The sequence below is a fragment of the Pundamilia nyererei genome, unplaced genomic scaffold (genome assembly GCF_000239375.1).
Source record: "Pundamilia nyererei isolate P.nyererei 1_Seehausen unplaced genomic scaffold, PunNye1.0 scaffold00024, whole genome shotgun sequence".
Lineage (NCBI taxonomy): Eukaryota > Metazoa > Chordata > Actinopteri > Cichliformes > Cichlidae > Pundamilia > Pundamilia nyererei.
This window is the reverse complement of record NW_005187425.1, coordinates 4,938,323-4,965,340: the sequence shown is the minus strand read 5'-3', so window position 1 is coordinate 4,965,340 and position 27,018 is coordinate 4,938,323. Positions and strand designations below refer to the sequence as shown.

Here is a 27,018-nt window from a genome sequence, read left to right as displayed (position 1 = left end):
GCGCTTCTGCCCAGAGATGACACTGACTGAGTCACAGGCTACTAAAGAGACTTGTTTTATTTATTTAGTACATACCGTATATAACACATGGCTAGGTCTGCACAGGTCTGACAGACTCTGGCATCTTCTCGATTGATGAGGAGGACAACTTTTTGCTGCGTGACAGAGATTGAGGGAGGGTGTGCTCAAAAAACTAGGAGTTTTGGCTGTCACAGCAGAAAAACTGAAGTTCAATTAACTTGAGAAAGAAAGAAGACTCTCTGTGGCCTCCTTTGTAATATTATCAGCTGCGTAATTTACAACCTGAGAGTTTCAAAAAAAAATGTTGCTCACCACTCAAGTTACTGAGGCAGATATTATGAAAAGCTGTGTTTTAGATTAATGAACCAGCAACAGGGGGCTCTTTTGACTTTTAAATTAAATTCTTAGAAGAACCATTTTTCAGGCTGAGTTTGGCCTAACGGAGACACATAATTTTTGGTCCTTGTGATCACAACACACGGATGCATCAAACCTTGACTACTACAGATGAGGATCGCAGTCATTAATATGAGCATGAAAATGCAGCAGCGGGTATTGTAATTATAATGCAAAAGCTTCCATCGTAACTCCATCTGTGCTCCTTCTTGAGGATCTTCGAGTCTGAGTGACTAATGACTAAATGACTAAACCAGTTTTATGAAATGATAAAGTACAAGATGTTGGGGGCACCAATTAAAAAGCCCATTAAAATACCACCACCCTCTTACGTTTTACAGCTGGTAGATTAGCAAGGCATGTCAAGGGCTTTTAGTCTCTGCAGAATTTCTATGTATACTTGTAAGTTTGCTAGCTCTAAACTTTAGTCACTTTTTCACACTTTGTCACATTTGAAAATCACTGGATTACGTGATCCATGATGTTAGGTACATGTAAAATGTACTGAATGGAAAAGGGTTGGAATTAAGGTAGTGGTTGAAATGTCAGTAAATGATAATGCATGAACACACTGTCAGATGTAAGGTATGTTTGGTCATTAGCTGAGCTGCTGTGCTAAAATCTTGAGCCAACAACTCATTTCTTTGTGTTTTGCTAGGGACAATACAACATGTGAAATAGGTGCAGGGATTTATTGAAATGTGCAAACATAAGGAAAAAACAAACATTTGCACAGTACTCTACTTATAAACAATTAATCTTGTATTGTATATGTATAAAGACAAACTGATTGTCTTAAATACAATTCATGTCAGTCATTTAATATTTTTAATCACAATGCGTAAAAAATAAATTTCTTCAAAATTATGTCACAATAGCAGCTAGCTGAGACAAATCTGAAAAAAAAAACATGTCCCCCCCCCACCCACTGTGCTCTCTGTGCAACTCTCTTCAAGAAGTGTTAAAACTGAGTGATACAGCCACAAAGCAGATAAAGGCAATGGCAGGTTTAGTTTAGACAGCTAGCCGTAACAAGGAGAGTGCCACTGAGTGTTTATTGTTGTAATGTTTTAAAGATATGATACATCAAATGTTGTTAAGACATGGACAGATCTTCTGGGTGTTAATATTTTTGTGGCTAAAACTAGTAAAAGTCGTAGCAGGATCTCATTTCAAAGCTTTTTCAGGTAAAGCAGTGACTCGTGTTTGGTTCTGGTTGTTTGTGATGGCTGCCACAAAGAATACTCTCACTATGTCACAATATGTGTGTATCTCTCAAGAACCCAAAAAGAAATGAACATAACCGGTGTAACTGTCACGGCCAGTGCAATGACATTTTCTTAAAAAAAAAAAAAATGTTTGCCCAATTTCCGTCAGTAAAGTGCCATTTTTCCATATTTGGTGTTTTCAATAAAGCTGTGTTGTGTACATGTTGCTCTAAATAAAACTGCTCAGGGCTTGAGCATCTAGGAGGTGCTGGGGCAGTAGGACGTGGGGTTGGCTGCTAGTTCCTGCATTATTAAGCTTCCAGTATTTATTTTTTTCAAAAATCTAATTTGGCCACTTAGGAGTCAACCAATCCTCAGATTTAACTGGCTTTACAGGATTTGTCCCAGAGGCTGTAGCAAAGTTTAATTACTCGCTGATTAAAAGCCGTAAAATATAAACCAGAAGGTGACTGTGCTCCCAGGGATGATAATTATCAATTTTAGAGATTTGCCTACATAATATGTGGAATAGTCCACAGAGATCTGAGGCAGTATTTTCAGTTATCTAAGGCAGACTTTGAATGTTCATATAAGAGTGAAACTTAAAAATCATTTTATGTTTTTCTTTGCAAAGTTATTTGAGAAAGGATACCCAATATTAAGCACATGACACATAATAAAAACAAAATTTGTACAGACTGCTGCTGTTAATGTTGGTTGCTGGTTGCCTAATGATGGCCATTTAAAGTTGTATGACCTTCACGTTCCAGCCTATTTGCTTTTAAATATTTTTAAAGCAAAATATTTGACCAGTATGTAGAATGAGTCCTTTAAAAAGCAATTTAATTGCATTTTTTTGACAAACCAGTTTACCGCATAGTATAATAAAATATTATTTAAGGTGAAAATCCTTTTACATCTTAGTCATTGATTTATTTATGACTGCTCTTCATTTATAGGTACAGTTTTGGTGGAAAACATGCAGATAAATGGCCGTGCCCAAGACCCAGGCAGAACCATCTCACTGACGTTGTTGGATAATTTTGACTACTGGGTGATATTGGAACCAGCACGGCAGAGACTCTACCTCAACAGCACTGGGCGTTTTCTGGACAGAGATGTGAGTACAGTACTGAGGGTTTATTTCTCAGCTTCCTCTTGCCTTAGTTATGCCAAATCATCAATACAGTAAGAAAATAAACCCTTAGCCATTCCAACAAATATGCAGCTGGGAAACAGATGTATGGATAGATGGATTTAGAATAACACAAGATATGGTGTAGCAACAGAGTTGCTTGTAATTTGTGTCAATAGGCCATGGTAATTCACTCTTAGCCTTAAAGTGATTCAATGACAAAAAAACAAAAATGTCCATGTGTCTGTGCAACACATTACAGGTCCTAAGTACATACACACCTGTGTAAATGGTGCAGTAAAGGATCCATGATGCAGGGTGCATAGTATTGCTGTCATAGTGAAAAGGTGTTTTAAAGCATGTGTTCAGATCATACGGACTAAAGAGGAGGTGAATGTGGAGCTATTAACAGGAATATGCCATAAATGCATATAGAATAAATAATAATGGAAGTACATGTGTGGGACAAAGCTCTGCAGCTGAAAAGAAGAGAAGCGATGGAGGGAGCTAGTTAGCCAAATTACACTATGTGGAAAGTTGACCCTTGCTGCTAAACTGAGATGAGCGTAGTAATGGCAGTATGATGAGATGCTGCCTTTCAGTATAGTGTATTTGCACTTTCATCCTTTATAATAGTTTTCTTACACTGCATATTCACAAATAAATATTGGGCTGCCCCTGGTAGCCTAACAAACAATCGCCCTCATTAGGTTTTACCAATGCTATGCAAGCATGATAGCTAACAAGCAGAGTTCATACTGGAACTGTGTCGCTTTCCACTGTTGTTATTAAGTTATTAAGTATGCCTATTGCTCTTTACAAACTGTCAGATACAATACGCTGTAGGTTATTATGACTCCATTATATAAGAAACATGGGAATTAGAACTCTACAATTTCCACAGTGTTATATAGCATTTTTTTTCTTTCTTGTTATTTGTTTTTAGCCCCCCAACTCCATCAGTACCATCGTGGTTCAGGTGCAGTGCACAAATCAGCTGGTTGGTACTATCATCTTGCATGAGGTACGGATTGTTGTGAGGGACAGGAATGACAACGCCCCTCGCTTTCAGCAGCCACGCTACTATGTCGCAGTAAACGAGGTAAGGGAGCAATTCCTTGCCCCTATGCACGAATCTTAAACACAGTGTACTGTCATGCGTTGCTGTTTGCCAGAAATGTTTGATAACTGTGAGGCAGAGTGGGGCAGATTTTTAAATCTAATGCCTCTTTCCTTTACATCTGAGACAATTTGTCAGACATTTAAAATAATGGTACGACTCACATGGCTGTTAGTTAATTGTTTGTTGTTAACAGCGTATTATTCATTGCCTATATTTAGTATTTATGTTTAGGCTTTGATATTTACACCATCTGCAACTCGCATACATCTAGTGAGCACTAGAAATGATAACCTTTTTTTTTTTTTTTATTCAAATACACCTGCAACACCTGCAGTGATTCAAGATAATGCATCAAATCTTCAGACTTTCTAGTCATATGTTTTTGAGATTAAATGAGAGCTCCCCGCTGAGTTCTAAGCAACCACAACTTCTGTTCTTTGCTGTTCACCCTTTGTGTGCTTTGCATGTTCAAAATTCCTGTCACAGTGTGTTATCATAGCCACGTGCAACTGCCCTAACAGTACAGTGAGTCAGTCTACATTGCTGTCAACTTCCCTGAACAAGATCTCCTGCCCACTGCCTGGTTCTGTGGACTTTGCTAAGGGCTCTTGGGAACAGCAGTGGTTCTCATACTTACTTTTTGTTATTCTGTCAGCAGTGCGCGTAAGCTTTCAGACTGCTGCTGACTCCAACATTTTCCCTTTTTTCCCCATTTTTTGGGGATATTAATGGGATGGAGCGGCAGCAGTAATAGCCATATGAATGTTCTTTCTGCTGTAAGTTGACGTTGTACTCACAGGGGGCTGTTAGAGCTGTTGACTTTTCTTTTTCCCTTGCATATTTTTGTCTAGCTCACACCACCTGGAACAACAATTTTCACTGGCTTCTCGGGAAATAATGGTGCTACAGACATTGATGATGGACCTAATGGACATATAGAATACAGCATCATTTACAACCCCGGAGACCCGGTATATGGACAGATCGCACATCATAATAAGCATCTTCTACACAAATGCAGATTTCTTTATTAATCACAGTCCATGGCTTTCTCTTTCAGGCATCTAACAGAACAGTAGCAGTCAGCAACAGCCTTTCAGGAAACATTATTTTGGCAGAGAGACTAAACTACGAGGACAGAACACGGTACCTGGTTTTGGTCCAAGCCAATGTAAGCAAACGCATCTGCATACACAAACAGCCTATACTGAGTTGAGTTGCATGAGTTCAGATTGACGAATGGGGTCATTATGTATAAATAGGCCATGATTTATAGATGCTTTTGAGTGTGTCTGCCTCCACAGTGCACTTGAGGTTAAAGAACTTTTGTTGTCACTAAAACCATTTCTCTAAATGTTGTGATATTTTATTTGAATTAGATCAAAATAAATATGAAGCCAGTAGCTTGCTGCTTTGATGAAGTCAGTGTACGCACATTTTGTATTTAATAGATTATATTCAGGTTGATCGTGATGCAGTGTTGAGAAAAATGAACCCTCCAGGGTTTTGTTTTAGTTTTGTTTTGCTTTAAGCTGCCTTCAACATAGTTGGTATACCAGAACAGGTTTGATTTATAATTTATTTAATTATGGATTTTTGGACAAGTGAAGGGGGGGGGGATAATTCTTAATTCAGTATGACTTGCACTGAAGCTTCCTCGCCATTCACTCTGAATAATTGATGTTGTGTGTTGCTAGTCTCATAATGATGGGCTGTTGCTTTGATTTAGTTGAGTTACTTACTAGTTACTAGTGAAGTGTTATGAAAAGTTTAACTTTTCAGGCACGAGCTGATTTGTGTTGATTCAAGTGTTCCAGCACAGGTGGTAGCCAATCACATCAATCAAAGCAACACCCAAGCTGAATGATTCAAAGCCTTCTCGGCCAACATCCAGATCTTAAAATATCGAACCTCTCCCCTGGCAACATGTACCATGATTCATATCATAGTATCTTTTCCTAATTACCCATTACAGAGCCGCTTTCCCTAACAAGCAGCGGTCAAATATAACACCCTATACTGTGAGGTGAAGTGTTGCAGGACAGATAATCATTTAACACTCAACTCGTACTCTATTCTCTACATTTCCTGCATGAAAGAGCAAAAGACTCAACTCTTTGAACTGGCGAGAGGTCCTCCAGGGGGATTTCATTTTCTCTTGCAAAAGGATGTCAGGGTAAAGAAAAGGAAGAAGACATGGTATTTACTAGAACTCTGCACTGCTTGTGTCAAGAGTTCAATTATACTGAGAACGTAAATCTTTGAAGTGCTGTGCTGCTCACTTCTCTGGATACCACTCAAGGAAGCAACAATACTACGGGGGAATCTTTAAGAGTAGCTGCGCCCTGTCGGTGTTTTATTGTACAGAGCTGTATTTTTGTGTAAGAAAAGATTCTTAATGAATGTTGATAAGTGCTCTTCAGTCTCATTTAAAGTCTGTAAAGTTGCTATGAAACAAAACATTAAGCAGGTCAGGCATCTAACTTTATAAACGGCGAGATAGTGTTAATTGATATTTCACTCAGAGGGTTTAGGTATGAGAAAAGCCATCTATGAAACTTGTGAGTTGAGTTGTATCGAAATATGCAAAGCATTTATAGAAGAAGTACGACAGTCTTCCATACTTTCTGTAATTTCAGTGCCCAATTCATCCTGCCAGTGTTCCCTGAGTGATTTAAAGATGGTTATTTAAAGTTGTGCAGATGTTTGGAGAAAAAAAATGACACACACCACCTTTAGTATATGGTTGGATACTCATGAGACACCCCGAAGTGATGAAGCTTTTTCTTGTACAGTGAGATATCAGCCCTTTAAAAATTGCCACAGTTGTAGAAAGTGAAAGAAATATGAAGGTGGAAGCTGAAATGCTTTCTGCCGTTGCCGAACAGCAGTGAGGCTATCATTTTAAAACATAGCTGGAGATGATGTATGTCTCCATTCAAGTTGTAAAGACTCAGTGCTAAAGAATTAGCGTAAATGCATGACTAAAGCTTGTCAGGGTGTTCAGGTATATTTCAGGAGATTTCAGTATAGACACATGAGACCAAATCATGAAGTAGTTTTGGATTCTTCGACTGCTTCAGAAAGTTACTCAATCTGTAGACATTTGCTTGTCTTCCAGGACCGCGCTCCATTCCCCCCTAACCGACTAACAGCTACCGCAACTTTGACTGTGGATGTCGAGGATGGAGACGACCTGGGTCCCATGTTCCTGCCTTGTGTTTTAGTGAACAACACTCGTGACTGCAACCCCCTCACCTACCATGCTGCTATCCCTGAATTCACTGAACCGGTAAGAGCCAGGCAGACAGGCAAGTGTGAACACACTGCTATTCCACAAGGTCATTTTAACAGATTTCCTCCTGCTAATATATGCATGTTTATGTTTTCATGCATGGAGGCTGGATTTTTACCTGTCATTCTGTATGTGTGCATATGCACAGTATACATGCTATTCAGATTTGTGAGACATTTGTGCCATATGTTCACATTCTTGTTATATGTTAATCTATGTCACGCCTTTTAAATACCCTAATTGCCTCATTATACCTTGTCTTTGCCTCCTCACCTGAAGACAGAGTACAATTTGCAGTTTATTACTGCATTTTGTTTTCCATTGTACTCACAAATTAAACTGAAGCATGAGATGACTTGGGATCACATCTAAAAACCATTGAGGGGAAAAAGAGAGGGAAATTCATATAGATCCGAGGTGGCGAGAGCAACTAGTGCACCAACAGAATTTATGTTAGTCTATACACGATTAGTTGTTTATTTATAAAACATATTTTATATTTGCTGTGTATCTCCATGCATGTAATAGTCATTAGAATGAACAAAAGTGAATCAAGCTGCGGTTTCCTCAGAGGAAGGTAGAAGCGCTCCTTTTATTTTAGACCTTTTTGTGTTGTGGTTAGCTTAAATATCCCCCCATTTATATGGCCATGAATGTGAATCTGCTTTCCAGTAGCCTACTCTTATTCCTGTATATGGTTAATGTTTTTCTTGTTATTTTAAGTATAATTTTCCTAACCAACACACTTATAGTTGGAGCAGCTGCATTGTGAGGAATTATCGGATTCATTTAGCTCAGCTCAGGCAGTTGCGAGGAAACGGTTTCATCAAGTATGGCTTAAGTGTACTGTGGTGACATGTTCCGAACATGAGAGATGAATGGAATCAAATTATATTGAATGGAGCCAGAGTGTGACACTAAATAACACAAAAGCCTGCAATAAAGACACAGTGGGATATATATAGATGGGTATTTAAAAAAAACAAAACCCTAAAGTTGCATTTTTTATTTAGGGTGGCATAGTGAGTCACAGTTGTTTGTCCAGACCTTCCATTGATAGTTTGTAATTTATTATTTATGATAAAAGGTTTTCAGACTGTTATGCAAGACACGGCAGCACCAGCTACACAAACCAAAGCTTTTCATCATCTGTTTAGCAGTTTGTTTGTTTTTTTCCTCCTGTGAACACAGCATGGGTTCACCATACCTCCTTACCCTTTACTGTCGATATACATGCTTATACAACTTCTGATTTGGTCTCTGATTGTTTGGGGGTTTTTTTCTCTTTCTTTTATTTATTTTTTGGGGGGAATTTTGCAGTGTAACACTAACATGTCTCTCCACTGGGAGAATTGTCTTCTCATAATTGATGAGTGTATTGTAATTAATCACAATAGCTAGACAGACATTATTAAGTTGATCTGTATTTATTTTTTGCCCTGGGGGGATATAATGTGGGCTCTGGAGTCCCCTGGATAATGACTGCTGAAGGAGGGTATTATAGCTAATCATCATTGTGCAGAGCTAGGGAGATTTGATTTAGCGCACCTCCAGACATTGTAAAAGCGAGAGGGTTGGTTGGGGAGGGGTGTAAGGATTACTCCAGAGCTGATGGATATAAATATACCCCCTCAGGGAGGGATTCTTCTTCCAGTGAGCTGTTAGCCATGTGCCTATCTACACTAAGGAAGTTTAGCAGTGGCCCCTTAGCATACACGCACATACTGTGTCAGCCATATGGAGGCGTTTTGCATGAGGAAAGGTATTCTTAAATGTGATGTGCTAAACATATTCCCACTTAACCATATGTTGATGCAAATGCATAAAGGTAAAGCCAAGGTAGTTAGTGCTGATGATGTATGAGTGTGCATAAGCGGGGGAAATTATCCTAAAGCACCACTAGCAGATTATCTTTTATGTCCAACACTATCAGGTACATTTACATGCATGGAAATAAGAAATCTATAAGCTTCGGTTCATTGTTTTCCTTATTCTTATCATTATGTTATGGTGCTTACCAACAAGCTTACTGAAGTATATAGCCAGCAGGTTATATATTTTTTTCTAAAGGTGAGAAGAAGAGTTGATACTATCAAAATGTGGGAAAGGAACACATGGCTGTAGCTTTCTACATTTCTAGTGTTATTCACTAGAGGCGCAAAAGAAAAGCCAGCAAGGCACAGCACTGCACAATAACAGCAGTTCTCCTATCAGTTAATATTAATAAGTGCTATAGTGTATAAGCAGGTGGAACTGAGGCGACGTCTAATCACAGCGGCTCTACTTTAAGGCAGAAAGCACTTTAATGGGCTGGGCTGAAAGCGTAGAGTAGCTTCTCTGGAGAATGCTGTTTTTATGTGGAAGAGCAGAGTTGCGAGGACTGTGCAAAACATCACATAAGATTATACAGCAACCAAAATATTGATATAGAGCACACAGAAAACTTTCTGGGGCAGATCTTTTTTTAAAGAGGAATTTTCTATTGCAGAACAGTTTCCGGGTTTTTTTTTTTTGCTCTGCATAAAAATGCAGTCAGAGTTATTTTAGGTGATCCATGCAACAGTGAGATCTAGAGGAAATTAATCAATTTGCATTTTGATTATGTTGCTGTATTGTTGACTCAGCCACCCCTTGTTGCAGAGCAAACTGAACCCACTGAATGTTACCCCTCCGATCCGTGCTGTGGACATGGACAGAAATATACAGCCCCCAAGTGCCAGACCAAACATTCTCTACTACATCCTAGTTGGTAGGTTCATCACGTATTTTCATTGATTTTTACACTTTTAATGTCTTTGGCTGAGCTGATGCCATGATTTTCCTTTTTAATATTTCTTCTGGGGTTGATTCTACCATAAATGTTCTTATTTTATATTGCAGGTGAACCAAACACATATGCAGCATATTTCTCTTTGAACAAAACCACTGCAGAAATGCGCGTCCTGCAGCCAATCAGCCGGGACTTGTATCAAAAGTTCACATTAGTCATCAAGGTAAAGTATAAAAGTATATTTGACTTATTCATTCCTCGAAAGTTGAATTGTTTCAATCTGCCCTACACAGACACAGTTCTTGAGAAATCTCATTAAACTTAACCTCAATACAAAGCCTGTTCACTACATTTATGTAACAGTGCAGTGTAATGTTAGTAATTACGACAAATTGCATTTGCAAAAATTTGCAGTAAATTAGTGTCAACTATTAGACATGCGCAGTCCTACAAGGATTGTTAAAACATTTACCGTGATAGAGCCTCATTGTCTGTTTCATCAGCTAAAGGTAAAATATTGATTTCTCTCCTTCCTTCACATTAGGCAAACAACACTACTTTATTCAAGATTTCAATTCTCTTCTATTTTTAATGGGCTTTTGCGAGATTAAGTTTGACTCATCTCTTAAAAACTTTAGCGTGCACCCTTACCTGTTCTACCCAGATAACCTCTGTCCTGAAGGCCATTAACCTTATCTTTAGCTCCTTAGGAGCTGGGGGTGAAAAATCTCTTATGATTTATGGACTTAGCAGGACAGGCTGCTGTGCCTTCATGAATCTTAATTTAGAGCATAGTCAGGAATTGCCTATGTGCTGCTGGTGCAGCAGTGCAGATGAACTTTCCATCTACCCATCACTAACCTCTAGACACCTCTGAGCAGTGTGTAACGTGCTATTTACTGGGATAGCTGGGGAGCAAAGAGATGAGAGGAAGATTTCCACAAGAAGAAGGGAGGCTGATCATATGAGAAGCTTTCTGCATGTCTTTGGGATGATTGTGCATAGCTTGAGGAAAGGAGACGGTTCAGAGGGGAAGGAGGAAAAGACCAAGAGAGATAGAGAGAGAGACGTGTCTGGAAGATGGTAGATGGAGCCTCATCTACCTGATTCATGTACAGGGCAAGGAATGATTATTCTAGGATTCAAAGGAGCAGGTGAGTAAGAATTAGACTTTTGTGCCTTGAAGGTTCTGCATAGTTAATGCTTTAGGTAAGGTAACAGTTAAATAAGCAGGAGCCTATTTTAGACAACATGTGCTTTATGTTTTAAAAGTCATCACTGATGTTGACTTAGGTACATCTACTAAGGTGACTGCGGTGAGATTAAGCCAAATGTCAAAGGCAGACGTGACGGCTTGGTGAAAGTAAGAGAATGAAGAAATGGCACTCTGAATCATGAGGGAACACTGTATGTGAAGTGTATGTTATGGCTGTCGATGACAGCATTTTTGTTTTTTCCCTCAGGCGTTTGTATGAGCAGATTGGATCTCTGGGTCAGTATAGTGCTGGTGTTCTTATTATCACTTTGATAAGGGGATAAGTAGAAGATGTTTGGGGAAGAGAATCTGACATGAGATTGTGATTGAAATAATAACAGGTATGAATCTCAGCTGGAGGGAAGCTCAACTGAATATGCTACAAGTGGGGTTTTTTTCTTTTCCCCATAGTAAGCTATACACATAAGGCAGTAAACATGAAGTCATGGGGAACCTGCTGTTTACAATTTTGCAGTACAAGCGCTTACATTTCTTATAATTGGCACTCTGCAACACAAGCCCAGTGAAATTGAGCTAATGTGCTGAATTAGTTCCAGGTCATGGCCTGAACTGATGTTCCCTTAGTCCCCCACTCCTTCTGTATTTTCAAAGCCTTAATGTTTCTGAAGCATCCCAGTGTGGGTGGCAAAAGTGACATATGTACTTAGGAGGCGAAAGATTGTAGTGACAGCCTGACCAGACCGCATTCATTAAGTTTCCTCTTACTGGGACATGGCAGTGTCAGATTCGACTCTAGTGTAAGTTCAGCTTCATTAGGTTTTGTGCAGTTTGAATGGCTGAGACAACATACTGATTTATGGAAATGTACTATGTTACTAAAGTGGCCATGTCACCCACCAGCCGTGCAGCAAAATGAAGTGGAAGGATTGTTTACATTGTTGTGATTGTTATGGATTCCTCTAGTTTGCTGTGTGCTTCTCTGTACATGGCACAAATGCAAACTGATTTTGGATGCAGGTTCATGTTTCACTTGTGCATTTCTTGGAGATTTTACAGCTCTGGATTTATCTTTCCAGATTTAGTTTGTAAACATTTTAATAGCTTAAGAGGACATATTGATTTTATGTAATGGGAACTCGATTTTTCAAGAAACTTGTTTTTTTCACAAATGGACTGATACCTGATTGAGCAATGTAATTTTCACTCTTTCAGTGGTCTTGTAACAGAACATTTCTCTAAGCTCTGTTCCATAGCTGAGTGCTGCATGTCTGTTTTTGGTTGAGGATATTGACATGCTGAATAGATGAGCTGTAAATGGGGATTTTATTATATCAGACTGCTCTGTGGTTGATTCAGAAGACAGAGAACCTTTACAGAAAAACAGGGATTTTTCACCTTCAGCAATGCAGACAGATTTGGTACGAGGCTTTTTAATAGTGAAGTGGTTAATTTTGGCATTGAATCAGCTCGTAATATTCCCAAGAGCCTCCTTCTATCACTGGTCACTGATTTGACAGCAAAGGAGTGCCACTAATTGCAGTCCCTCTCCTACAAAGGATGGTATTTCTGTTAAATGCCCCGGTAATTACTAAGTTCTAATCCTAAATGGACCCCTGATTAAATTTAGTCAATATAGCTTTTTTAAAATTGAAATGACACTCAGAGAAATTATGCCTTTCTATTTCTGTGCCTGCATGAGAGTTGGAACAGCATAACTTTCCAGCAGAGTAGTCTTGTTGATATGGTATTTTCCACAGTGTGACTTTCACCCTTATTCTTTCTTTTCCCTCTCCCAAGGCTGAACAGGATAATGGTCATCCCCTCCCAGCATATGCTAAAGTCATCGTTGAAATCTTGGATCAGAACAACCAGGCACCGTATTTCCAGTTTGCTACCTATCAGGGCTATGTGAGTGAGTCCTCCCCAGTTGGTACGACTATCTCAGCCAGTGCCAACCTTACCGCCCCCCTGGGAATCGTCGCTTTGGATAATGACATTGAGGAGGTACAGAGAGAAAGAGAGGCTTTATCAGCCTAAGCTTGCTGTCGCTTAGTCTTTAAAGATGCCCATCCATGCATGTGTGCATACAAACACAAAGTACTTGTAGTGCATTGATTAAATATTGAGGACAGAGCCACATTTATTCATGTGCTTGTATCGCGTACTCACAGAAAATAACATGTGCATGAGTCATTGTCCCGCTATATTTGTTTTGTTGTTACAGCTGGCTCCCGGTGTTACACCTGTAGGTAAAAGGGCTGATTTTAAATGCTGTGGCACGCACAAACTCACACACGCACTCAAACCCACACAATGTTATAAAGGGATGTCCTGATCCAGTTTTGTGCTCTAATCTTTGATGCAAATCATTTTAAAGATTGACTAGCTTTTGATGCTGAGTTTAATCCAATATTCATGTTTTCCTGCATTATGCAGCTGCAGTGTGTACACTTAATAACTTAAAGTGGGCCTGTGCTGGGCCTCTGTTATTAGTAAAGGAAATTGAATTCAGAGATTTGGCTTAATAGTTTTGCTTTAAACTTGCAACATGGCTTCAGCTGGTTTCTTTCTAATGTGATATGATGGCCAAAGATTTAAAAATACATGTATAAGTCTTTGGAACGAGACATTTCCTTGCTTGATTTCCACTTCAAACAAAAGGTTAAATGCATTCCTTTTAGTTGTATTTATTTTGCCCATTCGCTTTACCTGATCTGGCACAATGTCAATGCGAATCTCATTCATTTAAACTTCACTTCATGTAGCCGATACAGATCAGTACTGCTGTTTCCCTTTTACCAAAACTGATTTGGGACATACCTATTTTTAATGCATGCATCATGGTGTGAAAAGTAAGAATACATTCAGAGCACTGATCACTGCTGGAGACATTCTCAGCGTCTAATTACCAACTTCATAATCCTGCTTTGTATTTGAAAAAAAAACTCCATCTCCTGCAGAATTCCTCCTCTTTTTACTGCAGAATTGCACAAATGATCAATTAAATTGTAATCGGGTCTCCTGTAATGATTGGTGTGTTGTACATCAATCAAGCTGTGTACTGACTTTTGTACTGGAATTGGAGTGTGTGTTTGGAGTGTTTTGCTTTGATTGGAGTGTCTTTTTTAATGTGCAGATTGCTGTTTCTGCATTTCTAAAATCAAAACTTTACAAATTGATTCTTCCGTGTGGGGTGTTAACCATTTCTTTGACAGCTTACAAAGTGTGCGTGCATGTGTGCATCCACCTCAGTGGAGAACTCTAACTCACTCACTGCACTGTTAGACTCGCACAGTGACACGCAGCTAAAACAAATGATTACTACCTTTAGTTCATCTTTCAATACATAGCAAGTCTTTGCAGAAGATTAACACATCAAAGTGGAAACAGAGATAACAAAATCAATAAGCCACCCAGTCCCGATGTTTACCAAACTCTCTTAAGAGGACTCATTGATGGATGTGAATCGAAGCCGACTTGCAGCAGTGGACCACAGTTGTATTAACACAGCAGTGATCGTTATCAAAATGACTCTTTTTCAAAATGTTTCTCAAGCTTTTTGTTTTCATCTGGAAACCGTAAACCAAAAGCTGAAAACCCCATATCCTGCCTGCTTAATTTTCCCCCCTAAAGGAACAGGTGTAGTAATTAGTAAAGACGCCTTTCTATTGCTTTCATGATACAGTCACATTCATAAAGATGTGGGGTTCTTTGAGTGTTTCATTAATGTTAAAAAGACATTGGTTTAGGGCTCATTGCCTTCTTCTCTATTTTCTCTAGAAAGATGGGTGACCTGCCAACAGATTACTTTTTCCAACTCTTTGGCAGATCAAAATGTACCATTTGATAGGTTTCTCAGCTCCACAGCTGCGGCCTTCGAAAAATAAATTATGAAACAGTCATGTCACCATGGCAACATGTTTCTTTTTTTGTATATCTTTCTTTCGGAAGACAAAAGACCCCATGGTGACGATTACCCTGGATGACTACACCATGATCTTCAGCCTGACCCCAACTGGGATAATCCGCTACCTGAGGCTCCTCAAACCTGTGGACCGGGAGACGCAGATGGTCTATACTTTCACGGTAGGCCCACAACTCAGTGTAGCTATCTGCACAACTGCACTCGAGTACTGTGACCCACATCTTCCATTTTGTGTATTTAAATAGAAGTTCAAGATTAGCCATGTACCAAGAGGCACTTGGAGATACAAAGCTGACCTGACACTTCCAGAGCAATATGACCTTTATTAGTGGACCCATAGCAGTGAAGTGAGGCAGTTTGTCCACTTATACATTTCCATCCAACAGTGGACCAGAGGCATATCGGTTTTGTATGCTCAGTAAGATTTGTGGTGCATGTTTATTTTAATGTTATGTAACAATGCATAGATTTTAATACTATACACAGAAACTGTAATGTGAGAAACATTGTAGGGGTGGCAAATCCCAGATAAATCATAAAACAAAATCAAGTAGCTTATTGATCAGGTTAACATCATCCATGAAGCAAGAAAAACATCCTGCAAATACAGAAAACTCTAACAGAGAGTTGTACTCTGAAACTTGAAAATAGCCATGAAATGTTAAACTGATGATTCATTCGTATATTATCTTTAATCTTTTGTGTGCTTAGCGTTATTAACTATACATGTAGAATTATCCTGTTATTAAGTAATGATCTGCCCATTAACAATTAGTATTTCACCAAAAGTTGAATTGTACTAGACCTGTACTCTTCTTGCTATTTCTCTATTCCCTTTGTTCTTCTTTATTTGCTATAGATTTCTCTATTACTCTTGAATGTAGTCAGGTATATGGTATATGAATAAGCTCCTTAAGTTACTTGTGTTTGAATTATTTTCTTGTCTTTCTCGGCCTTCTTGCACACCACTTCCTAAATCTGTAAAAACAAGACAAAACGCTTCTGGCTCTCAGATCATAATCAAAATTTTGTTTGCACTGTCCATGTTGGCTTTCTTGTTTCTTCTTTTCTTCTTTTTGACTTTGACTCACAATACAAGTCATTCAAATTTATTGGAACCCTGTAATTTGTATATCATATGAAATGGTTCAGTCTCACTGAGCTCCACAGCTATGTTTTATCTGATGTTTTCATTGTTATTAATTTCACATTAGCAGTCTGGTTCACCAATTTTAAGTGTTTTGGCTTAGAGAGGTAGCAACTTGTTTATCCAGGGGTATTAGCAAACCAGCAGTGATACTACAGCAAGCTTGCTGGAAATGTTTCCCCGGGGACCGCAGAAGTTTGAACTCGGATGCTTTTGTGTGCCGTTGATTTTGGTGTAGTGCTGGATTTGGTTGAGTTGGTGAAAGTGCTTTGGACATCAGCACCAGCGGTATATGAAGGAATGTTTTATTTATTATGTGTGTGCGTTGTTGACCCTTTTGTGCTGTGTGTGCTCAGCTTTATTTATCCTCTTTGGTTTCTCTCTGGTTTGGATATATGAGAAGCTTAAAAGCTGGTAAGTGCTAAGAATGCTTTTGAGCTCAAGATCCATTCTGACAACACTTTACAGAGAAGCTGAGAAGCTGTCAGTTGTGGGCTGATTGTGTTGCGTTTTTTAGATAGCCATGTTTGGCACAGCTTTGTAGAAAGGTCTTTATTCAGTATCACATGTAAAAGAGAGAAATTCCCTTCTCGGATCATTAGAAGCAGTTGTTCTACTATCTTTTGGTAACATCCTCTTCATGTCGCTTCACTTGAACAGACAAGTTGCTTATTAAATGCTATAAAGGTTTTGAATAAATTCTAGAGATATATTTTTAGTGAGTTTCATTTATTCATTTTCTGTTTGATTTTTTTAATTAATGTTTTTTTATTACATTATAATGTATGTCACTGATTATCGGGGCGCTATGTTGTACTGTTATTACAATATTCAGTACCGTGCAAATGTCTTGAACCACCAATGTTTTCATTATGTTTTGCTTCTAGGGAGCCAGACTTTCTTGTGCTTTTTATCCCTCAGCCATCAAAGGCTGATGGGGTACTGTCGTCACACGCCGGCCAGCAGGCGTAGACACCCAAGTTTGTTAATGCGGTAATTCAAATCTCAGTGATCTCTGACCTCAAGGACAGTGGCCAAGTTTTCTGAAAATCTTATGATGGGATAACTCAAGAAATCACCTGGAATTTTCAAACTCATACCATAGGTGCTGCCACTGAAATCTCGGACAAGTTTGAGTCCCATTGATCTCCACCTCAAGGTCAGAGGTCAGGGTTTCTGAAAATCTCCTAGGATTATCACATTTATACCATAGGTTCATCTACTGCACAGGCAGGTGTAGGGATGGGTACCGGTGTCCGGTGCCATGATGGCACCGGACACATTTCGGTGCTTTATTTCGGTGCTTTTTTTTTCCTGAGCTGTGATACACTTCTAGCCAATCATTTTACGTTTCCGAGGATAGTAGGCGGGGCCAGGTACGTACGTTCTGTTAGAGCAGAGCTACAGATTAAAAATGCCCAAGGCGAAGCGGTCAAAAGTCTGGCTGTACTTCACAGCAAAATATGCAAACTCAGCAGCCTGCAACAAGTGCTTTAAGCTGATACTGTGATACTGTCAAAGGAGGTAACACCAAGAATCCGATTAAACAGCTGGCGATGCATAGCGGTTTTTTTAAAAGCCGAGAAATGCGCCGTATTTGATAGCTTGCTGCGAGACCTCACACCGTGCACGTCGGGTGGGTTGCCAGTTATCGGACCCGGAGCAACATCCCCAAAAACCCGAAGAATAGAGTCCTGGCCCCTAGCCCTGCCAGTGTAGCAGAAATGATGAGGATGATGATGGCAGCAGCAGCCGTTCTTCTCTGCGTGAGTAGCTTCATGTTGTTCGTGTGTAATTTACGTTGAGTAGGCTAACCACGTTATTACATTAATGCATGTAAGGTGAACTAGCAAACATCATCATAGCTACATGCGGCTGTCTTCTTGTTTGATGGCAGATGCTCCCTTCACCCTGGACAAAAAGGCTAAAATGACCAAAGAAAAAGTGGGAAACAGTTAAACATGAGAGGGTTTAAGTTTGTGGTTTTTCCATTGTTTAAGCACTGCTTCCAGCCAAGAGTGATGCCATATATGCCACATAGCTGCAGAAAAGGCACACATTGTTATCTTTTTACAAAAAACAGCTGTGCATGTGAGGTTTTTGGACAAAGTTTGTGTTCTCCATTCTTTAAGCACCAGTTCGAGCACCGTTTAAGCACCGGCACCGTTTCAAAAGTACCGATTTGGCACCGGTATCGGATAAAACCTAAACGATACCCATCCCTAGGCAGGTGCTGGTATTTTTAGTGGTCTTGAGCAGTAGTTCTCCAGGGTTTCTGAGGGTCTTTTGAAAGTTTTTATTTTAACATTGGCTGCTTTTCAGTCTTTTTCAGTCCAAGTCCTTATACCTGACCATTTTTAGACCATTTTGACAATAAATCACTCAGTAATTTAAAAAAAACAATAAAATACTTAAAGAGATACTTTTCTTTTAAAAAGATCTACATATAACAGACAACTTAATAAAAATGTATTTTAAATTACATGTTTAACCACTTTGTTACTAGCAGCATCTCACAAAAACGCTTCAAGTTCCCATTTCTTCTCTTGAATCTATGAAATAGAGTAAAGGTGACACCATTTTTGAATGAACAAGTTCCTGAAGGACCATTAGTCAGAAACTCAGCATGGTGTGCAGTGTGCCCTTAAAAATTTAAGAGCACTGGACGAGTGGAGGATAAGAGAAGTGGCAGGCATAAAAACTATCCACAGCAGATGAGTAGTATCTCAAAGTCATGTCTTTGAAAAATAGGAACAAATTCAGCAAAGACCTGACACGTGACCTGAGTGATACTTCTGGCCCTTCAATTGGTCCATCTACTGTTTGCCGAAGCCTCATCAGAAATGGTCTTAGTGGAAGGGTGGCTGTCAAGAAGGCATTCTTAAAGACAGAAAACAGAGGAGAACACACAAAGTTGACTGAAAATCAGAGGCCACTAGTCTTATGGAGTGACAAATCCAAATTTCAAATTTTTTGTTCATTGTTGTCAAAATATATGGAGAATGTCAGCAGAGAGTGTCTGCAGCTATCTATAAAAGACAGGGGAGACTCTGTCACAGTTGTGAGCTGCATTTCATTCAGTGGCATTGGGGATTTTTTCAAAATTGATGGAATTATGAATGCAGAAAAGTATTGTTGGATTTTCATCCATCGTGCAATACCAAAAGCATCTGACTGGCAACAGCTTCATTTTTCAGCATGACAATGATCCCAAACACATTGCCAATGCAGTAAAAGAATACCTGGATAGAAAAACACACAGTGGAACATCGTCAATCATGGCTTGGCCTCTCCAGAGCTTGGACCTCGACATTATTGAAACTGAAAATAAAACAAAAGGCAGTCAACACCAAAGAAGAACTTTAGGATATCCTTGAAGAAGTCTGGAGAATTAGACTACCTAAAAAGAATTACGAGAAAAATGACAAGACATTAAGCTTGTACGAATTGTCCAAACTCTAAATAATATAATAATAAACTATATCAAATAAAATCAATTCTGTAGCACAGTGATACAGTGATGCTGCTGTAACCCTAATGGACACACCTTTTCTACTGCTTTGCTATATTAAAAAGGTAGGATGTGCCACTGGCTACTGGCAGCGTGTGTGCACCACAGTTTGTCTTTTTACTCGTTACACCTGCAGCACGCATTAAGTCTAGGGCTGTGTGAGTCAGTAGAAGGCAAGCATGTTCACTACACCCACGGGGTAAGTCGACAGCCCAACCAGTCTTCGAGGCTCTAGCTACTTGAGCCATGACTTGCCATGTCGACTACCACATAGATGAGGTTCAGGGAAGCATTCGATGCTAGTGGCTTGTTAGAGCTAAATTTAGATATTATGATGTGATGCTGGATGGTATGAATAAAACTTTGTATCATGGTGGGTTTTGGGGTTTGTTAGTTTTTTGTTTTTTTTGGTTTGTTTTCTTTTGTTTATATTTTTTCTTGTTCACTTTATGAATTGTAGTATTATTACTAATAGTAATAATTTCCATAAATGGTTATTTCATTTTAGATTTATAATGGCTTATATTTGTTTTTCTGTCAGGACTACATAAAATACAAACTTTAATGTAAGATCAGTACGTAACAGGCTGCTTGTTATGCTTTTCAGTTTTGCTCAATGCCGGTTTTTCTGCTGCAGACTTAGTATATGATTCACTGGTGTTAATGTTTCCACAGCAGAGCTTTGAAGTGCAACTTTATAACGAACTCCATTTGGACTTATTTTTCTAAAGTTTGTGGCACAAATGATTCTGTGGTTAGAAAACACAGCTCATCTTTTGGCAGCAAAATATTCTGGACCATCTTTGTGTCTTTTTTTCTCCATCCTCTATCAGTCTTTACTCGGGTAGCATTAGATCTGCTTGGCTAGCTAGCATTACCCAGCATGCATTTCAGTGGCGTAGTTAATTAAAGCTCTATGTTTCACAAATGAAGTTAATACAAGTCTCCTCTCAGTACACTATTCAGTACACTGAATGTCCAAAGATATAATTCACTTAAGCTCCTGAAAAGCTGTTTTTTATCTGCTCACTGATATAGTAGAGTGGTACATGAAGTATTCATATCATGAAATTAAGACTATTATAAGTTTAAAGTGCATTGAGGCGACCTTTGTTGTGATTTGGCACTATATAAATAAAATTAACTATACAGATACACTGCTAACCTCTACTGAGATGTTGTCACTATTGTGCCTGGGTGCCTTATAAAAAATAGATTTAAACAATTAAATATATATATGTAAATATTACAAGTTTGTATTTAAGAGCTGATCGAGGTACAATGAATATATCCAAGGAACACAAACAGTGGGAAAATAAGAAGACTGAAATAGAGGAGGGGGGTGAATAGAAGTGTCCACCTGTGTCTGTATAACACTGATAGGAAGGTCCATGAAAGAAAATCACTAAAAGTCAACCCTTTTTTTTTTTTTTGTTGGCAACTTTTTTTTACTTGAAGTAAGATTTAATTCAATCTTTAGAATGAAAGCGAGGTTTGTGCTTCAAGGAAAAGTCTTTTTAACTTTTCTTTGTCTAGTCTTTGTTGATCCAAAGGTTTATCACGTGGCAACATGTCTGAGCTGTTACATTAACATGTTAGATTGTGGCTTTTGAATGCGTGAGGAGTTTTTATTGCCACCTGGACGGTATGCATGTTACACACATTTTAGTTTAGGTGACAGGGTGCTAAGAGTTTTGTCTACTATTGTTCTATGTGGTGTTGTAATTGTTAAATTGTTAATGAGTTCAGACATTCAGTATGGCAGGAATGTGTCTTTGAATTGAATTGAATTTCTAATAAGAGGTACCATAATGTCCCTTCTTCTGGCTGTCTGGGGTCAAAAAATGCATCCAGCACCTTCTTGGTTTGGCGATCTGCCACAGCAGAATCTGGGTTTAGACCTCTTAATAAGTCTTGTTTCATCTTAGCTAACCCCTGTATAAGCTGTCATTTGGATAAGTCAGGCCTGTGATGTGGAAAAAAAACTGAATGAAATTTAGACAACACACCTGCTACAGCAGGACAGCAGTACTTTACACACCATGTACCTGACTAATCCATGATTAGATTAGATTAGAGGAACAGCTCTTCACACATGCAGAAAGGTGCCAGATTTGTCAACACAGTGTATTATGCTTAAAAACGGAGTCAGAAGGACTCAGATGTAGTGCACTGATAGAACTCTATGCATAAAGATGCCCAATATTCTACTGTGCAGATATTTGCACCACCCATTTGTCTGAGGAGTTGTTGGTGAGAATAAGGCAGATGTGAAGTATGAAGGACGGCTGTGGCCTCTAGGCCTGTGTGATTGCATCACACAACCAGTGAGATAAATGCTGTTTTGACAGCAACCTACCCTGGGATTGTCCTCCGTGGTGGACAAATTGTTGCCTAATGTTAGTTGTGCAAAAGACATTATGAGCCAGAGCTCACACGAGACACTGCTTTTGTTCAATGCTTTGTTCTTACTGTAGGTTCAGAAGAAAGATTTTGCTATATTAACCTTGCTCCTGTCTTCCCTCATAGTACAACATAGTTTTGTGCCTGATAACACAAATAAGGAACTCACTCTTATATAAGACTAAAAAAAACCATTACTTTAGGGAAATATTCTTAAAAAAAATTTGATTTACTTTCTGATTCCTGCCATAAAGCTTAATTATTGACAGAGCTATACAGTAGATATTCATCTACATACCTTGAAATGTTGGTTATACCCAGTCCTCTGGATCAGACTAAGGCATGGGATGAAAACGTAGTCATGGACTAGTAGGAGCACTACAGGACAGCCCTGTTTTCTATCCCTGTGGACTTTAGTGAAAGGTTCATAGTGGGATATTGGTATTCTTAATTTTGGGGGGGTTTGAAAAATTAGGCCAAAGCTCTGTGAAGCAAGTCAACAGGAACCGTATGGCTGGTATCTCCTGGCACCACCTAAGAGACCGCAGGCAGGAACACAGTGTTCTTCCAGCATTACCGTGCCTCTCAGATCTTCCGCCTTCTTAGAAGTGGGCGAATAGCTATCAAAATTATGTGGACAAGGAGAGTGCCACCAGTGCGGTCTCTGAGCAGCAATGAGGATAGTGCAAGCCAAGAACACATGACTCCAGACCTCTCATTATCCAGTTCCAGTCCCTGCCCCCAACAGGGACCTGGGAAGAGAAACCAAGATGAAACAAATGGACTGTTGCCTACCATCAGGATCCTCCTCCTTAATATCTGAACATAGAGTATCTGATAGAGTCTGCCTCTATCGTGTTTGAAATTGATAATGCTAAATATTTATGTAGTATTTGAGTATTTGGTTTTCAGCTTTGTAGATATGTCTCAGGCTGATCTCACAACAGGCTTTACATTTTTCACTTTTAAAACTTTTTTGGAATATGAGTTTATCAGAATCTATAAAACTTTCTACCTAACCTTGAAAAACATATTGATTCACTTCTTTGACTAATGTGTGTGTGTTTGTATTTCTCAGGGATAATTTATTTAACAAATTTATTACTCTAATTTATATTAAACTGTACTCTAGATGTAGGCTATAGATAGTATCCAAGATTTTAGGGAAAAAAACCTTTTTGTGCATATTTTTGTAAAGTATTATATGAATGTGTGTTTATCTAGTTCGTTTCTCTTGCAACAAGCAAGCTCTATTCATGTTTAGTTTTTGTGATAGATTTGATAAATTTTTAAGTTATTTCTTTTTGTTTGCTTTGTTTGCTTTGAAGGTTAGATTTCCAATGAGTTTTATTGGGAACCCATTTGCCCTTCATTTTTATACCTTAGTCCTCATTCTTCTTTTTGGATTCTTATTTTTATATATTTAAACTTGTTTTTTTGGGGGGTTTTTTGGGGGTTTTTCAATCAACCCATTAAGTTTTTTTTGTCTATTTTACTGGCCTCTGCATTCGGAAATGGGTCCTCTCAGTTGGAATCAGTTTAATCCACTTCTCATAGTAAACATATTAGTCAGGCATGACATGGTTTACATAAGTCAGTACTTACACATTTATATAAGTATGTATAAGTATGGATTGTCTCAGTAAATCCAAATCTGCTTTCCTTCTTGTCTCCCTAAAACTTCTTGGCATCTCAGTTCTGGCTCAAGAACAGAAACACAGTTTGATAGGATGGAAAAGCACGTTTCTATATGTTATCATTTGTTTCTGTTCAACACCTTCACTGTGAGTGTTTAGCTGCTACTAAAAGCAATCTCCTGATATACAGTATAACCAGCAGGATTTGTCATTTCAATTTTGACTCTTAGTGCAAAGCGTCAAAACATGTATTTCTTGCTGCTGCAACAGTTGTTGTTTAGATCTACCCTCTCCTACACTGCACTTGTTGCTCTGCTCAGTCCATTTTCTTTCTACCTCGCCAAGTACTGGAGATCAGAGCTGCCAGGGACAAATAAACATGTGGTTTGTTCAGTTTGCAATCTGTCCTTTAGGCAGCTTCAGACGAGCACTCCCTTTTCTTCTCTAAGCACTTTTCTAATGTCAAGGGAAAGAAAAATGAACGTATACAAAGGAAAACTGTAAGCACTGGTGTTGAGGTCGTAAAAACGTTATTTGACACTTAGGCTTATCAAATAGTGAAAGCCTAATGTTGAATAAAATAATCAATTATCTATGATTTATCTGAGGAAAATGGACTTCACTTGTGTACGCTTTATTAGGTATTTCTCTTTCTTGTGTTTATAGATGGTGGCGTCAGATGGCGTCCAGCAGAGCAGGCCAGTAACTGTCAACATCCTGGTCATTGATGCCAATGACAATACCCCCACATTTGGAGAGGTCTCCTACAGTGTTGAAGTCTTCACCAACATGCAGCCGGGGGAGACGGTGCTACAGGTAATCAATCCAACAATCATTCTTTTGCTTCTTTCCTCTTGCACCAGCACGCCGCGCTACGTCTCCATCTTCTTCCTCATCACACAGAATCCCTCTCACGCACGTTCTTTCATGCTCAAAACAAATAACCACAACAATCCAGTGCATTGTGCTGGAATAGTGCCCTTCATCTCATCTGTAGTCCTGTCAGACAAGTCACAGACAATGCTTTTATCTATATCTTCAGTGCACAAGCTTGGTTCATTCGTAGTGGAAGGCACTCGCGATGACCGTGAATTAACCCCCCTGCTTACGTATTTTGCTTATAAAACACAATTTTCTTCTTGTTTGTTTAGTCCATTTTGATTATCTTTATGGATTAGGAACATTGTTCGTTTTTGATTTCATTAGTGTAGTGGTTTTAAAGGTCATGATATACTTCCCTCTTTTCTGTTATGCGTGTATGCTTAAGTTAACCAAATCTAACATCTGTGCATGAAAACGATAAACGTTGAGCAGACTCATGTAGGCATTACTGAAAGGGACATTTTTCATTCATTGTTTCATTCTGGGTAGGAACAAACACAGCTTGGTTAGAAAGTGCTCAGGCAATATTTAGTTAGCCTGTGGAAATTACTGTGATTCCAGTGAAGGTGACAACACCAGCTCATAATTTACATGCGCTTATTTAAAAGGACGCTGAAGGTTGCTTAACAAGCTGTCATAATTACAGCTTGCTCAAACTTATGGCATAGGAGAGGACTTGTTCAAAACATGAACCATAACTTCATTTTGCTACAACAGAGGAGTAAGAGTTCTATCATTGTATTGTCTCATTTGATAGTCGGAGCATGATTCTTTCATCTTTTAGCTGATCTGTCCTCTCAGCAAGGCCTCTCCTCAAAAGAGAAAAAAAATGTCAGACATTGAAAAGGTCAAGTTTAATCGGTTTTAAAAAACAGCCGTTTCACCCTCCCTGAAATGAGGCCAGGGGTCACAGAGTGCCTGGTATGACCGCTTAACCGATTTTTATAAGCCATTTATGAGAGCTGAAGCCCCCTGAGGATTCTGCTGCTTATTTGATGCTACAGCTCTTACTCCAACGACAGGAGCATGGAAAAGGAGGTCATGGTAACTTGGATTAAAGTTTCAAGGCCCTAAAGATATGAAGCCAACTACACTATGAGGGCTCGTATTTACAAGCAGCGGGATGTCCTAAATAATTTTCCTTGAAGGAAAGGGTGGTTCCTTAATTTGTTTGATATGGGAGCATGAAATAAATGATATATTTACGTATCATTTTTTCCGTTACACTTGCCAAAAGAACTATGTTTGTCAGCTGTCTGTCAACAGCCCCCCGTATTTTATATGAAAGGCTGAAAGTAGTGAAAGTAGTTTGCAACTTTGCTCATCATTAAGTTAAACAAACCAAAATCCTTTAGATTTGATTTCACTTAAATGCAGACCCTGTAAATTTATCTATGCATTTGTCATTTCACAGACTTTAACACATAAAAATCATTTTGTGAAATCATCACTGTTTTTTGATATGGCTGTACTGTAAACAATAGACAATTTCTCTTTTATTGTTGTAATTTTAACATTTAACATCTGAAACGGGTGTCTCTTGTGAGACATTTAGCCTCTGTGGGACTACTTGTATAGATAAAGGTTAAATAAAATTTAAAAAAAGCATAATGCAGATGATATTGTCCAGCAAATATTTATATTTGGGAATACCTCTGCAACTTATTTGCTAAACAGGTCCTAACCCACAATCCCCACCCACTGAGAAATAGTTTCTGCTTGACTGGTTTAGTAAACATATTTCTGGGAGGTGTAAAGCAAAGGGAAAAAGAGGAAAATGTAAAGGCACTGTGTGTATAATGTGTAGCTTTTTTTTTTATCTCCCTAATTTCTCTCAGCTGACAGCATCGGATGCAGATGAAGGGCTGAATGGTTTGGTGACCTATGAGATACTGGCTGGCGCCCAAGGAGATTTCATCATCAGTAATCGCACTGGACGTATCACCGTGGCACCTGGTGTCACTTTAACTGTCGGGCGATCTTACACACTCACTGTCAGGGCCTCAGACAATGCACCAGAGACCCAGAGAAGGTGATTTATTTGAACATTGAAGAGTTCTACATTGATGGAAGCAGTTTTGTTATTGTGATTAATGTTCTGTACCTTTTTTTTTCTTCTTTTTCTTAGTTTTTTTTAAAGAAGGCAGATTTGTTTCTCCTTTCAGAATGAAAAGCAGTTTCATAGAGCCGAAGCCATCTGGATGAATAGATTTGCCAGTGTTATCTAATTGAATATGAACTCATTGTAATTCACAACATTGCTTGAAATGACCCAGAAAGTTTTTTGGGGGCTGAAATATGGAAAAAATAATTATTTGGCCTAGCTACTTTGAGTGAATGTATCCTTTT

The 27,018-nt window shown here is 38.8% G+C and overlaps 1 protein-coding gene across 2 annotated transcripts in view; it reads left to right on the top strand.

Moving 5' to 3' along the window:
• The window catches only part of LOC102215614 (protocadherin-15-like), a 221,912-nt gene that overhangs the window by 114,396 nt on the left and 80,498 nt on the right, over nucleotides 1–27,018 (top strand). For both annotated transcript variants that reach the window (XM_005727493.1, XM_005727492.1), the window contains exons 5-15: nucleotides 2,585–2,745; nucleotides 3,707–3,862; nucleotides 4,735–4,854; nucleotides 4,944–5,054; nucleotides 7,005–7,175; nucleotides 9,819–9,927; nucleotides 10,059–10,171; nucleotides 12,962–13,168; nucleotides 15,116–15,250; nucleotides 24,454–24,603; nucleotides 26,508–26,701. In XM_005727493.1, coding sequence (XP_005727550.1) covers nucleotides 2,585–2,745; nucleotides 3,707–3,862; nucleotides 4,735–4,854; nucleotides 4,944–5,054; nucleotides 7,005–7,175; nucleotides 9,819–9,927; nucleotides 10,059–10,171; nucleotides 12,962–13,168; nucleotides 15,116–15,250; nucleotides 24,454–24,603; nucleotides 26,508–26,701 — 1,627 coding nt within the window. The remainder of the gene's footprint in view (nucleotides 1–2,584; nucleotides 2,746–3,706; nucleotides 3,863–4,734; nucleotides 4,855–4,943; nucleotides 5,055–7,004; nucleotides 7,176–9,818; nucleotides 9,928–10,058; nucleotides 10,172–12,961; nucleotides 13,169–15,115; nucleotides 15,251–24,453; nucleotides 24,604–26,507; nucleotides 26,702–27,018) is intronic.